At 30.7% G+C, this 15,137-nt stretch overlaps 2 protein-coding genes across 3 annotated transcripts in view; one reads left to right on the forward strand and one right to left on the reverse strand.

Moving 5' to 3' along the window:
- The window catches only part of LOC120122734 (BTB/POZ and TAZ domain-containing protein 4-like), a 32,706-nt gene extending 19,126 nt beyond the window's left edge, over positions 1 to 13,580 (forward strand). The window contains exons 8-9 of the mRNA XM_039141845.1: positions 4,839 to 4,858; positions 13,565 to 13,580. The gene's annotated coding sequence lies outside the window, so the exon portion shown is untranslated. The remainder of the gene's footprint in view (positions 1 to 4,838; positions 4,859 to 13,564) is intronic.
- On the reverse strand, positions 3,096 to 4,536 carry LOC120122456 (probable N-acetyltransferase HLS1-like). 2 transcript variants are annotated; one of them, XM_039141593.1, is made up of 3 exons: positions 4,339 to 4,536; positions 4,079 to 4,254; positions 3,096 to 3,960 (listed from the first exon to the last, which is right to left on the reverse strand). In XM_039141593.1, exons 1-3 carry the CDS (start codon positions 4,519 to 4,521, stop codon positions 3,096 to 3,098), a joined length of 1,224 nt encoding a protein of 407 aa, XP_038997524.1. In that variant the 5' UTR covers positions 4,522 to 4,536. The 2 variants fall into 2 exon arrangements, with proteins under 2 accessions (XP_038997524.1, XP_038997523.1); XM_039141592.1 differs by having other exon boundaries at positions 4,079 to 4,536.
- Positions 13,581 to 15,137: the final 1,557 nt, after the last annotated feature.

Below are 15,137 nucleotides of genomic sequence, written 5' to 3' on the forward strand. Positions count from 1 at the left end.
ATGGTAAAATTGTCTTTTAGAGAATTTTAACACTTGGTGAGGGTGAACACATGCTTACCCTGAAATTCAATTTTTTATTAATTATTTATTTTATTGAGGTTGTCCTCTTTAAAATTTTATTTGTGTCAACCTCATTCAAAAATCTGGTGGTGTTAATATATAAGTGCCCACCCACCCTATAAATTATTTCTGAATATGTATGTATCTATCTAGAATTATAATATCTAAAAAATTAAATTTAAAAATAGCTCTGATAGTAAAAAATATTGTTATTTTTCTTAGACACTCCAAATCAAATAATACTATCTATACGAAACGAGAAATAAATTAAATTTTAAAAAAAATCAACCAAACTTCAACTATTATTTAAAGAGAAAATAACTTCATTGACCAAAAATACCTTATAATATACGATTTTAACCAACTTTTTTTGGATTTGCCAAAATGACCAACTAAATCGCAATACGATCGATAATTCGCAACGCGATCTCCGGTATCGCAAATCAATTTCCAGATTCGCAACGCGAACTTCGACTATCGCAATGCGAACTTGGACTATCGCAATGCGAACTTGGACTATCGCAATGCAAATATGTAAATCGCAATGCGAACTTGGACTATCGCAATGCGAACTTGGACTATCGCAATGCGAACTTGGACTATCGTAATGCGAATATGTAAATCGCAATGCGATATGCAAATCGCAATGCGATAGTCGACTATCGCAATGAGAACTTGGACTATCGCAATGCGAACTTGTGTTGGGAACAAGTGTTGGTAATGCTCAATGTCACATAGTATTGAAAACACTATTGGGAATGGTATTTAAGGCTTGGCTTTCCCACTTCCTTGTTGAGTGATAGAGAACAAGGGACTCTCTCGCGCGCCGCCGCCGCCGCCGTCCGTCTCGTCTCGGGTCGTGGTCGTGGCCGTGGTAATACGTGTCTTCGACACGTCCGCGCGAATACTATCTTTTTAGAGAAAATTCTTAAGAAACAAATGCAATACCATCGTTGCGATTTTAGACTATCGCAACGAATTTGGAATAAATCGCAACGCGAACTTCGACTATCGCAACGAATTTGTAATAAATCGCAACGCGAACTTCGACTATCGCAACGAACTTGAAATAAATCGCAACGCGAACTTGGACTATCGTAACGAATTTGGAATAAATCGCAACGCGAACTTCGACTATCACAACGAACTTAAAATAAATCGTATATTATAAAGCATTTTTGGTCACTGAGATTATTTTGTCTTATTTAAAACCATCCTTGAAATGTACTTTGAAAAATGAATTAAATTAAGAAAATATTCAACCCCGCAAAAGGCTTCCTTTGTCTGGAACACGATTTTAAAAAATCAATCAATTTTTCTAAAAGCCAAAAACAAAAATCTACATCCAAACAAAACCCATATCTTTTTATTCCCTTATTTTGTTAAAATCAATAATAATAAATTGTTAACTATTTCAAATACCGCTTACCTTTAAATTTGTATTCGAAAATATCACCGACGTTTTAATTTTATCAATTTTATCTCTGACGTTTATATTTCATTGCAATTATGACATCCCGTCGTTAATGGCTTAATGGCACGGTGACATGGCATCTCTGTACCGTGACGTAGCTGACGTGATTCCCTCCTCAAAACGATCATTTTAACACAACTATTTTAATGCTTAAAAAAAATCCAAAACGATGTCTTTTATTATAATCATTTGATAAAAAGTTACTTTCCATGAGATTTGAACCTGTATCCTTCGGAAATAAATACTAAACACCCGAGCTAACTTAAAAATGATATATTTTTAACAAATATAATATGTATGTTAAATTCCAGTTGTATACTTCTTCTCCACTCTTCTTCTCCAGCGTTTCCACTGTAAGCTACTATAAGCACGGTTTCGATCTTAGTGTCACAAATAAAACCATCTTTCAAAGCTCGAATAACAGTTGCAAAGATATATGGATTGGGTTTTATGCCTTCCATTTGCATTGCAAGAACAATTCCAAAACTTGCACTTTCATTCCATTCTAAGCATAGCCACCAAGCAATGAAGTCCAAGAAACCATATTTCTTTCCCCTAAATGATAAAAAACGCTCCTACCATCTTTAACATTCTCTGTCCTCAGATACATATCTAAAAGATAAGTCCCTACACGGACATCCTCAAGTAACCCAAGTTTCTTACATTGGCAATGAACTTGACTTCCAACTATCGCATTAATCAAGCATCCGCATACCTTTAAAACACAAGATAAAGTGGATCCATCAACTAGCAAACCAAAACGATGAATACCCACAAAGAGATTTAGAGCTTCCTTGTTGTTGTTATTGCGAGAGTAGTCGAAGAGCAAACCATTGTAATGGGAAAGGTGAGGATGAGGACTCTTGTCAAATTAACAGGTGAGGAGTCTGCAGTAAAGTAGCATATTCGACGTAAAGTTTCGACCTTTGAAGGTTCAAATTCAATGAATTGGTTTGGAAAAGGAAGAGATATTTGTGAAATGGATTGTTGGGAATTTTGATAAAAATTTTTGCTTGATTTCTCGTGACTGTACTCTAAGAGACGCTCAAAGTCATGCTATCCTGTTTGATAGTTGACAGTGAAGATTGTCTGTGGCAGTCGCCTTGTTGAAAACGCTGGAGAAGAAGCATACAACTGGAATTTAACATATATATTATACTTGTTAAAAACATATTAGATTATTAAATTAGCTAGGTGGTTGGGTGCTTAGTATTTATTTCCAAAGGATACAAGTTCAAATCCCATGGAAAGCAATTATTCATCAAATGATTCTAACAAAATAACATCGTTGTTGGTTTTTTAAGCATCAAATTAGTTGCGTCAAAACGATGTCGTTTTGGGGAGAGAGCCACGTTAGCAACGTCACGGTGTGAAGATGTCATGTCATCGTGTCGTTAAGTCATTAATGGCGGGATAACATAATTGCAGTGAAACATAAACGTCAGATATAAAATTGACAAAATTGAAACGTCAGTGACATTTCGAATACGAGCTTAAAGTTGAGTGATAATTGAGGTATTAACCCTAAAAAAAAGCTACTGTTATTATTTTTGTTAGAACTTTATAATTCTCTGGGGTCTACAAAAATGGAATGTCCAGGAGGTGATTTAGTCCAGTCACCGACAGACCCGTCACTATAGACTTCTCCAAGGCGCTTGATGCACCATAAATCCTCCTCACACGATAATCTCTTCCAATGTGGGACCCCTACTTTCAACGGCTCACGACTCGCCACTTCAGTCACCACCACACTGCACCCTCCATCTTTCGCCAAGTTATGCGCGTGCGCGCACAACGCTTTAACGAACTTAGCCGCGAGTGGCCCTTCCCCACCAACTCCGTACAAAAAGTGCAGACCGAACGGACGAAACACTTCCGGAATCGACGGCACCCTCAAAAACGGCAACAATTTGTCCAAAACCCTCGTCGTTCTAGCCAACGTTTTCCTCATCCTCGACGCGCCACGAACTTCCAACCTGAACACGTCCTTACAGTTCCAAACACTCATTACCGCCCATGACTCTGGCGGGTTAGATAAAAACTTATCCGACCCGGGCCACGACTCCTGCGTATAAAATCCACGTGGCACGGCCAAGAACGTTCCCAGGTTTAATCTATTCTTAAGAACAAAATCAATGTCGCGAGGGAAGAACTCAACGGTGGAGAAACGTCGTCGGTACAGCGACTCGGCGTCGGATACGGAAAGCTTGACCAGGGTGACTCGGTTGGAAACGGTGAGTCGATGAGCGAACACCGGGTTAACCAAAATGGACGGAGTACGGAACTTGGAGTAACCACATTTATCGGTGAAGAGATTGACAGAAGCTAGGTTATCGTTTTCAGTGGCTAAGTAAGAATATGTAGCGCCGTTTTGGATAAACCACTCTTCCATTCTAAGAACCAGCTTTAGCCCTATTCCCATTCTCCTGAGAAAAGAAAGAAAAAAGAAAAAAACCAGAATTAAGATCATTGATTACTATTGACTGATTGATCATTCTACGTAATAAAAGACTGGATTTTCGGCTATTTTGGTTAGCAAAATACCTGTGGGAAGGAGAAACTCGAAGGCCTAAAATGTAAGCGAGTTTGGTATAAAGAGGGAGAGGTTTAATGGGATCATTGTTTTTGGAATTGCGAGAGAGTTTCGTCCCACAAGTAACAGTTTTTATGCAACCTCGGATCATCCCCACCATCTCTTCTGTGGAGCTTAATTCAGCCACCTGTTTGGTACGGGGGAAACCAAGAAAGAGTGAGATTATAGTGAGGAAAGAAAATGGGAGAAAAGAGTGTTTAGTTATATATACCAGCATGAGAAAAGCAGGGGAATGGCGGACCCGGCAAATAGGGTCACCTAAGAGGTCGGTGAAGAGGGAGAGTTTGCCGCTGGGACCAACTTGGCATCTTTTTTCTACTTGTTCTACGTCTCTTACATCTTTGCTAGGATCAAACTCCCTTACCACTATAATACACTCATCGTCTCCCTTCATTTTATTCAATTTCTTAAAAAAGAAAGGGAGAAAATGAGTGGAGATGAATGGGATCGAGAGAAGAAGGGTTTATATAGGTGAAACCCCAGTTTCCTCAATGTTAGAAATTTGGGTGAATAACGTACTAAACAAGCAAAATAACAAGGTTTGACAGAGAACAAATGGTTTGAAGATGGCTTTAAAAGTTGAATTTCTTTGAAAAAAAATTAAAAAAGGAAAAGATTTTTAGGATCTATGTTTAGTATTCCCAAACTTTATATCTTCTAGCTTTTGCTTTCATTTAATTCGGTGCTATTAAAAATCTCTCTCTTTTTGTCTGTTTGTTTATATTAATCTATTCTACAGTAATGCTTTTCATCATCAATCATCACCAAAGGGATGAGAGTGGAAATGGCGGCTATTGCTGCGCTGTCTTTGTCACTTTTTAAAATTTAAAATAATTACAGTTAGATTTGTTTTGTGAAAAATAAAAACAATATTTTTTTTATATGTTGATAGTTTCATATGGTGTTTAAATTATTTTTACTCCTTTAATTTTTAACTTAGAGATATTTTATATTTAAATTTATGAATTATTTTTAATATGATAAAAATAATAAAAAATTAAAATTTAATCGGTAAATATGAAACTCGAAATATGAAAATTATCTTTTAAGATGTTAAAACTTACTTTCCCGATTTTGTATTCGATACATTATTTGTGATATTTTATATATTATATATAAAAAAAGTGAATTCGCATGATTGATGATGGAATGGCGTTACATGCTAGGGATATGAGTTGAGATAGAGGGGAGTTTAATCGGAAGCCCACCACTCACGACGGTTTCGACAATGATTGGATTCTCAAAAGGTAATGGACACGTTATTAGTTGTGCCATCATTGCTGGTTAAAATTGTACTTGCACTGCATTTGTTACACCGAAAGACATTATGTTAAATTATGCATTTAATAGGGATGTTCAAAATTTTGAATTAATTCGATTAATCGATCGAATTGAATTAGTTCGGTTAATTCGATCGATCATCGAATTAGTTCGGTCGGTTAACGGTTAAGAAAATTTTTAGAATTTGATTAACGGTTAATTCTGTTCGAAATCGGTTAATTAACCGAAATTAAATTTTAAATTTTAAATATATTATATATAACATATGGGCTCAGCTTAAATTATTTAAAATCCAATTAATAATTTAAGATCCAATAACTTTTAAACCTAAATTAATATTAATCAATTAAAAAATTTATATAAACTTTTTATTTTATAATTATATATTATTTAAATTAATTATAAACTTTTTTTTTGAATTAAAAATATATTATATATATTATATATAACATATGGGCTCAGCCCAAATCATTTAAAACTCAATTAATAATTTAAGATCCAATAACTTTTAAACCTAAATCAATATTAATTAATTAAAAATTTTATATAAATTTTTTATTTTATAATTATATATTATTTAAATTAATTAGAAACTGTTTTTTTAATTAAAAATATTTAATTTTTATATAAATTAGAAAATTTTAAAAAATTTCGGTTAATTCAAAAATTAACCGAATTAACCGAAATTTATTCGGTTCGGTTAATATTTTAGAAAAAAAAGTTTGGTTAATTCGGTTAAGAGTAATTCGGTTCGATCGGCCACCAAATTAACCGAATGAACAACCCTAACATTTAGTACTTAAATTAGAAATTTTAGTTTGTTTTAATATCTAAAATTTCTTTTTTTTAAATTATATCTAATGTATAGGTTTTCTAAATTAATTCCTAATTTAAATTTAACATAAAACTAAAAGTAAAAATAAAATAAAATTCGTGGAATAGATTTCATGTAATAGAACCCATAATTAAAATTATTGAAGTAATATAGATTCATTAATTGATCGATTGATTAAGGATATTCATATTATCTTATTTTATGTAAATTTATCTTAAAATTTAATACATTTTTACATCATAAAAAACATTTATTGAAGTAACGTACTGGTGATCATTTGAAATATCTATGCGGGTTGGGTGGTGGAGTTTGTATGTGATTATTGGAAGTTGATTTGGAGTCTTTTCGGTTGGAAGATAGCAATTATTGATGTGAAGTACATTACTTTGGTTTTAATTAAGATTTGTGGAGAAAATTAGAGATGATACTGTACTTGTTATCCATAATTAACATTATATATTCAAATATCAGAATAATCTTCTTTCCCCTACCAAAAAACAATAGATTCTTTTTGCACTAATAAAGAAACTATCTGTATACGTATAATCTTCTCATGTCTTTTTAAAATAATGTTTTCATCATCCTTACTTGATAACACGTTGTTACGAAGAAATAAATTAATCAAACTTGGAATACATAAACACATTAAATCATCAATTACTTATTGTTTAAGGGTTTAAAATGCCCTTCCACTTCACAGGTATGCATTAAAGATGGCGTCCAATAACTAACAATCAGTTGGTCTAGTGGGATGAGGCAGTAGGTCCCTTAAGCAAGGTTAGGGGTTCGAATCCTTGCGTTTGCGAATGAAACAAACTGGGTTGAGAGAGTTGCCATCGCCTTTGCAGTACTTGATTTAGATTAGTCGATTAATAGATTGAATACGAATGATTAATTCAAAAAAAGATGGCGTCCAATAGGTCTTAATTTCCTTTTACACAATAAATAATGTAGGGACTAACGATTTTATTTAAAAAATTGTTTCTCAACTTGATGTAGAAATATTTTTTTTAGGATTGACACATATATATTAATAATAAAAAAATTTTGTATAAAATAAACATAAATAAAATTTTATGGTGGACACTAAGCCATCCTGAACCCCATTTACATGCACCAGTCTGAATTAATAGTTAATTATGCTTAAGCCATGAAGCCGAAACACCTTACGAACATGTTAACCATGGCAAGAACACATGATTCTCGCCATGTTTTTGGCTTTTGTTCCGTATTTTCTTCCTCAGTCAATACTTGGAAACATAGAAAAGATTGATTACGTCGATAATGGATCGAAAGACCTAGCCATGTGTGTATTTAGAACTATAGGGTTTTCAGTTTTAACCAATTAGGACCACAAAAACCCTAATACCAAGAACATGATATCGCATGATCAAATTCACGTATGACGTTAAACACTTAAATTATATATATTAATATGCATAAAATTAATGAAATTCAAGTCAAAGAAGAATATGGGTCCTCGACACATGTCATGTTAACATGTTTCATCTGGATGTAAATAAAAAAGGAAATAAATAATACAGTTGGTGACAAATTCCACAACAAGTTCCTCGATATGATAATTGTAGGGATCTTGTTCCCTCTTGCATGTAATCTGGTTTGTTCTTCGAGTGCATTTTTAACCTTATGATGTACTAATTAATGACTTTACGTACTTCGAAGCACAACTAACATTGTAGGGCCAATTTGAAACATCAAATCCTCATATTAGGCAATAACGCATATTGTTTTGTATTTACATTTGTTTTAGGGTTTTTAAAATTTATTTTAGCATGTTAGGTACAGTTAGGTGACGAGATTCGAGTGACCATGTTTGAAATGATAACGTCAACTAATTGAAAAGAAATTCTCGTTTATTGTGGGAAACCAATCATGGATTAGAAAAATAGATTAACAAGTATCCAACATGTTTACCGTTGTCTTCCAAATTGTCTTGTCTAATGGAATCGAAATTGTATATATAATAGTTGGTACATTTGGAAAGTTTAGGGTTAAGCAAGTTGACCAGCAAAGATCATTTTTTTACTTTAAAAAGGATTGATACGGTGTGGCTGGAGTAAGAAGGTTATGAAAAGGGCTATTTGTATAATAAAATATAAAGGGGGTTATTGCTCAGGCTGGCTCCTAGACCAGCCTAGGTATTTTGTCGTCGGGAGCTTCAAACATTTGACCTAGACAGAAGGCATAGTTTGATATTTTGTGGTCGAGTAGGTTGGGATTTTGCTGATCTATTTTAAGCCAAAATCAAAGACCCTTGTTTGTTTCTCCTTACAATTTTTTTTATGGACGGTGACATGTATTATATAGAAAGCTAAGCTTCACCCTCGTAACCCTATGCAAAGACCTACCTATGATCTCTATCAAAACGTTATTTTTAAATTTTATATCTTTTAGATATGTGAATTTTTAATTATTTAAATATAATCTCTTAAATATGTGTTTATTGAGTGATTGAACATAAGATTAATACATATGTCATCATCGTTGCCCGACTCATGCTCATGCTTATATAGTTATGTGTATTTGACACTCACCACATGCTTTTGTTCGTTTTTGATAAAATTCGTGTATTCTTTTTATATTTTGATCCTCATTTTTCTCTTTCATTTCAATCCAATGTGTATGTATTACCCGCTACATAGATAAAAGACACGTTTTACAAGACGTGCTTTCAAAGACACTTTTCACATAGCATGTCTTTATCCTACGTGACAGGAAAAAATGTTAATCAGAAAAATAATCTAAAATGAATATTATAATAGAAAATAATTTTTAAATAGATGATATTAGTAAAAAGAATTCTCTATTATTAAATCATTTGAAATAATTTACCAAAAATTGTGAAGTTTAATAGTTCAAAATGGTGGGGGAGGAGAGACAAAGGTGAGAGGAGTTATCGTTTCTCACAAATTGTAAATTTGTTTGGTTTTGAGCAAAATTGTGTGCCACGAATCCGACACCAGGGTACGGTCCGGGTTCGGCCGAATCCCTATCATTATGCACCATGTCCCCTCCCGTTTTGCCCCAATCCTTTAACTAGGGATGGTCCCCTCATATTTTGCCCCATCCCTTTAACTAGTGATGGATCGAGAAGGTACTGAAGGGTACGGTTACATCCCTTAATTTTTTATTTTTTTTATGGATTATCTAATTTTACATCTATGACATTTTATAATTTTGTACTCCCTAAATTTTTAATATAATTTTTAAGTTCGCACCTCTTAACATAAATTTAGCTTATGTCGTTACCTTTTAACATTAACATCAATATATGTATACGTATTCCTGATATAAATAATGTAATATCTATTTCCTTGAAATGACCTTCCATATAGAATAAAGTTATGGCGACACATTAGGGAACATGCGCTTGAGTTGTAATCTCAAGCATGGAGACAACCTTCAGGGGCGTAAAATCGTGTAATCATTCAGATTTCAGTTGAATCCTGTCAGGTTAGGTAAAATCATATACAGGTCGTGTCATGTCATTTTGATGATTTGAATCGGATTTGGTTGGGTTCATATCAAATCAGTTCATGTTATTTTCAGGTTGATTTGACATCAGATTCAGTTTGGGTTTAGCTCGGGTTAATTTCAGTTTAGATCGATTTCAATTCACGTCAAAACGGTTCAGGTCCGGAATAGCTAAACACCAGGTTAATTCAGGTTCGAAATGAACTTTAGTCAGGTCTCGCTCAGATTGGGTCATATCATTGGTAGATAAAATTCAAGTCGAATCTTTATCGGATACGGGTTGACTTCAGGTCGGGTCATTTTTTATTTTTGGATTAATTATTTTTCGCCTTTCGTGAACATTGAATTGCAATTTGTAATTGTATATGATTTAGAGTAAATTACTAAAAATATAAATAATTATGGATCAATTTTGATAAAATTATAATTTTAAGGATTAAATTGAACCAATATGAAATTACAAGTAAAAATTTAAATAAATTAAAAAACACGCATTGATGAGGGACAAAATCGAAATAATTTTAAAATGTGAGATTGAATTAATATAAAAAATATTAAATTATACCCATTTAAAAAGTTATGGGCCAATTACAAAAATATAAATAAGTAATAAGTATGGGCCAATTTTATATGCAAATATAATTTTAAGGACTAAATTGAATAAATATGAAATTACAATTTAAATAAATAAACAACACAAAGGGATCAAATCGAAATAATTGTAAAATGTAAAGAAAACATGTACAATGGACTAAATTGCATTCGTTTCAAAATTTGAGAAAAATTTAAATAATTATAATATATATATAAAGTATATATGTGTACGACTAAATTAAATAAATAAATAAAACAATCTGAAATTAAAAGCAATTAAAATAAGATAAAAGATTAAATTGAAATAATTTAAATTTAAGAGACAAGACTATCGTCTCCAAAGAAGTGCGAGCCTAGAAGTCATTCATTAAAATGTAATATAAATACCATTTTTTTACTGATTTTCAATTTCAATTTTCTTATTTTTTAAATTCTCTTTCTCTAAATTATTTCTCTCGAAAAATCATCTCCTCTCTCTAGAAAAACATTTTTTTTTCAGATTTCAAAAAAATTTAGATCAAACCCCTAAAATTCATATGTGATCCTCATATGTTCTTCCATAACAAGCTGTCCTATCCAAAAAAATAAAAACTTTCATTCTTTTTTTGTATTTTTTTTTATCAAAACACAAATTTCTTCGTCAGTTATTCATTATTATTATTTTCGATCCAAAACAACATCAAAAAACTTTTTTTACTAATATGTTTCTTAAAATTTCTTAGATATTTGTTAACCTCAAAAAAAGTTTTAAAAAAATTGATCTTTCTTACTTGTTTTTTGTTTTCTATTTTTATATATATTTTATGTTCTAACAAATGATTTTTTTTACTTCTTTTCTATATTCATTTTATTTGTTTTTATTTTTATTTTTGAAGGTTGTAACTAACAAATGACTATGTTTTTTCTCATGCAGTGAACCTACAAAGATATCAAAATGATTAACAATCCCAAAGAGGTAAAAACCCACTATTTATTATTTGTTTTTTATTTGCTAATTGTTTTCTGTTTTTTCATACGTTTTTGTTTTTTTAATTTTATATGTTTTTATTTTCTGTTTTCTTTTTATTTTTTGTATACATTATATGTTTTTACTTTTTGTTTTCTATTTTTTCTATTTTATTTTATTTGTTTTTTATTTTCTGTTTTCTATTTATTTTTTATTTGTTTTCTGTTTTTTATAAGTTTAATCTTATCTTTTTATTTGTTTTATTAGTTGATTCTTATGTTAATGTGAATGACTTTGAATTAGTTGATTCTTATATTGTTTTCTGATTTATTTGTTGATGTGAAGGGTATTAGATGATTCTTATGTCAATGTGAATGATATTAGTTGATTCTTATATTGTTTTCTATTTTTATTTGTTGATGTGAAGGATATTAGCTGATTCTTAATGTTAATGTGAAGGATATTAGCTGATTCTTATGTTAATGTGAAGGACTTTGAATTAGCTGACTCTTATATTGTTTTCTATTTTTTATTTTTATTTATTTATTTTTATTATTTAGTTTCTGTTTTTTATTTGTTTTCTATTATTATTATTTTGTTATTTATATAATTTATTTTGTTTATATTTAATGTTCTAATAAATGATTATTTGTTTTTTGGAGAAGATTTCAATGATCAACAGTCTGTAGCAGTTGATGACATTATTTCCTCTAAGATGAAGGCTTCATAAGAATTCGGGAGAAGAACTTCCATGTTTGGGACCATTATACCATTATCTAGTCTCCCGAATGTGGTCTTTATGCCCAATGTAAGTATTGCAAAATCAAAAGGTATAAAGTTGATTCTTATATTGTTACATCTAACCCTAAAATACATACTGATAAATGCCAAGCTTATAAGGATTTCCTGGCTGAAAATCCTAATATGGTAAGTTCTTTTTAATCAAAATAGATATTGTGAATTATTTGCTGAGGCTATTCTGTGTCATGGTTATGCTTTGTGTATGGTTAAGCATAATAAACTTAGGGTTTTGCATTATTACATTAATGTTAATGCGAAGGATATTTCAAGGTATACTATTACTAAGTTTTACATGTTACAACATGAAAAGCAAAAGAAGTACCTACTTGATTCAATGCATAATGTTTCAAGTCGAATCTGTTTTACATGTGATGGATGACCTGCTTGCACTTCACGTTCTTATTTTGCTCTCATTGTACACTATGTTGATAATAATTGGACACTTCAATCTAAAATACTAAATTTTCGTCTTTTTTTCTCCACCACATGATGCTGAGTCAATTTTTAAGTTTGTGAAAAAATGATATGCGAGTGGGGTCTTGAAAGAAAAGCTTTTACTATAACTCTTGACAATGCTTCTGCAAATGATAAAATGGTTAAAAGACTTAGAGATCATTTGCATGTTATTTCTCCTCTTCCATGCAATGGTAAATATTTTCATGTAAGGTGTGCTGCCTACATTTTGAACTTGATAGTTCAAAAAGGTTTGAAGGTAATTGATTCTTTCGTTATTAAGTTACGAGAAATTGTCAAGTTTATTGATTCTTATGATTTTAGACTTTGTGCCTTTGAATTAGTTGTTAAAGATTGTGAATCTTATTTTCGTGGTAAATTATTACTAGATGTTCCTACTCGATGGAATTTTACTTACTTAATGATTCATAGGGCACTTGATGCTAAATTAGCCATTAATTTGTTTGTGAATAAGGAAAATGACTTGGATGCTATTATTGAATATGAGTGGGAAACTGTTTAAACAATTTGTGATTTTCTTGAGCTATTTTATGAAATTACTACTATGTTCTCTAGATCTAAGTATCCCACCTCTAACTTGTATTTGGTTAATATTGTTGCAATTGAAAAGTTGTTGTGTGATGCTCACAATGATCATTATCAAGGCATTTCTGCAATGGCATGATCCATGCTTGAATTATATGAGAAATATTGGTCTGATCACTCATTGATTCTGTCTATTGTTGTTTTGCTTGTTCCTTGATATAAATTACAACTCTTGAAGGAGTTGTACATTGTTCTTTATGTAGAGGATGAAGTTCAACGAAGGGTAAATGTCATATATAAAGAGTTTGTTAATATATATATATATATATATATATTATTCAAAATCTGCACTTTCTATTTCTTTTTCTTCTGTTCAAAGTAACACATCTCTAGAGACAAGTGGGTCAAGTTCTTTCAATCGGCCTCGAAAATTTAAAAAATCTTATATATTTCAAGTCAGCCTTTTATAATCTTAATTATTTTAATTTTATAATTTTATTTTCACATTTCTAACTATTTTATTTTATTTGTCTTTTCATAATTTGATGTTAATTTAGCTGCTTCAAGGACTGTAAAATTAGATGTTGATTCTTACATTAATTTGCCTCTTGTTCCCCGTAATGAAAATGTTGAGTTTGACATTTTGGGGTATTGGAAATCACAAAATGCTTTTTATTATGTACTCTCTCGCATGGCGAGATATATATTGGCTATTCTAATTACTTTAGTTACTTCCGAATCTTCCTTTAGCATGGGGGTCGTATTTTGAACAAGTTGAGAGCCAAACTTTTACATAAAAATGTTGAGATTTTTGTAACAACTCAAAATTGTTTGTATGGTTTTGAACCAAAAGAAATGGATAGAGTATCTTACTGTAGCTACTGATTCTTCTCTTTAAAGGTAAATATTTGATTTGCTTTATTTTCTTATGTTTGTTTCATTAAATTGTTTATTAATTTTTTTCTTTTGTAGGGTGCTACTGCTTTTACATTTACAAAAAGCACATTTGAATGAATTTGTGAATAATTCTTTCTTGATTATTCCCTTTTATGGTAATTTCTTTATTGTGTTTATTTCATAATTTTCATTAATACTTGAAAAGATTTATTATATGGTGCTACTGGTTTTACATTTACTATTTTTTCATTAATTTTCATGGATTTCAACAAGCATGCTACTGCTTTTACATTTACTGGTTTTTCATTAATTTTCATGGATTTCAACAAGCATGCTACTGCTTTTACATTTATGGTTCTTTTTTTGATTAATTTTCATAAATTTCAGCAAGCATATAAATGAATGATTTACCGTTGTTTTAAATTATGTATTGTTTTAAATTATGTAGGTTTCGTAAAGTCGAAACTGTTTGACATTGTTGGCCATCGTATTCCCCTTACCATTAATTGGATTGGTATGAATGCTAATTGGACTTGGTCTGAATGTTGATTGGAATTCGTCTGAATGCTTATTAGAAATCGTTTGAATGTTGATTAGTTTTGGTCTAAATGATGAATTGTTGCTTGTTGGTTGACTGATTCCTTGTAAATTATTGTTGTTGGTATGATAGAATTGAACTGTTGTAGATTCTTATCTAATTAGTAACCCATGGTTAAATTATGTTGTTGTTATTTTGACTTTTAAAACTAAAAAGATGCCCATAATTTAATCATGTTGGCATCATTTATATATTTTGAGATAAACAAAAGCTCGATGAATAAATTTTTGGTAGTAAAGTCGGTTTTTCAGCCTTGTAAAACTTTTGCTATAAGATCCGAGACCTTAAATTTCAACGTAAATTTATTTACTTTATTTAATTGTAATTGTGGTGTATTGAGTTGTAATAAATTTAATTTGTACATTTATACATTTTATTAGTTTCAATATTTATAAAGTTATTAAATTTTTAATCTCACATTCTTATGTTATCAATAACTAGAATCATGTTTAATATATAAATTAAAAATTTAAGATAAATTATATTTAAGTTATTAATTATTACATAAAAATGATTCATGAATCATTTAATAAAATTAATTTAATAGCCATAATTATTTTTTTA

Source organism: Hibiscus syriacus, unplaced genomic scaffold (genome assembly GCF_006381635.1).
Source record: "Hibiscus syriacus cultivar Baekdansim isolate YM2019G1 unplaced genomic scaffold, ASM638163v2 tig00110387_pilon, whole genome shotgun sequence".
In the NCBI taxonomy this organism is placed as follows: domain Eukaryota; kingdom Viridiplantae; phylum Streptophyta; class Magnoliopsida; order Malvales; family Malvaceae; genus Hibiscus; species Hibiscus syriacus.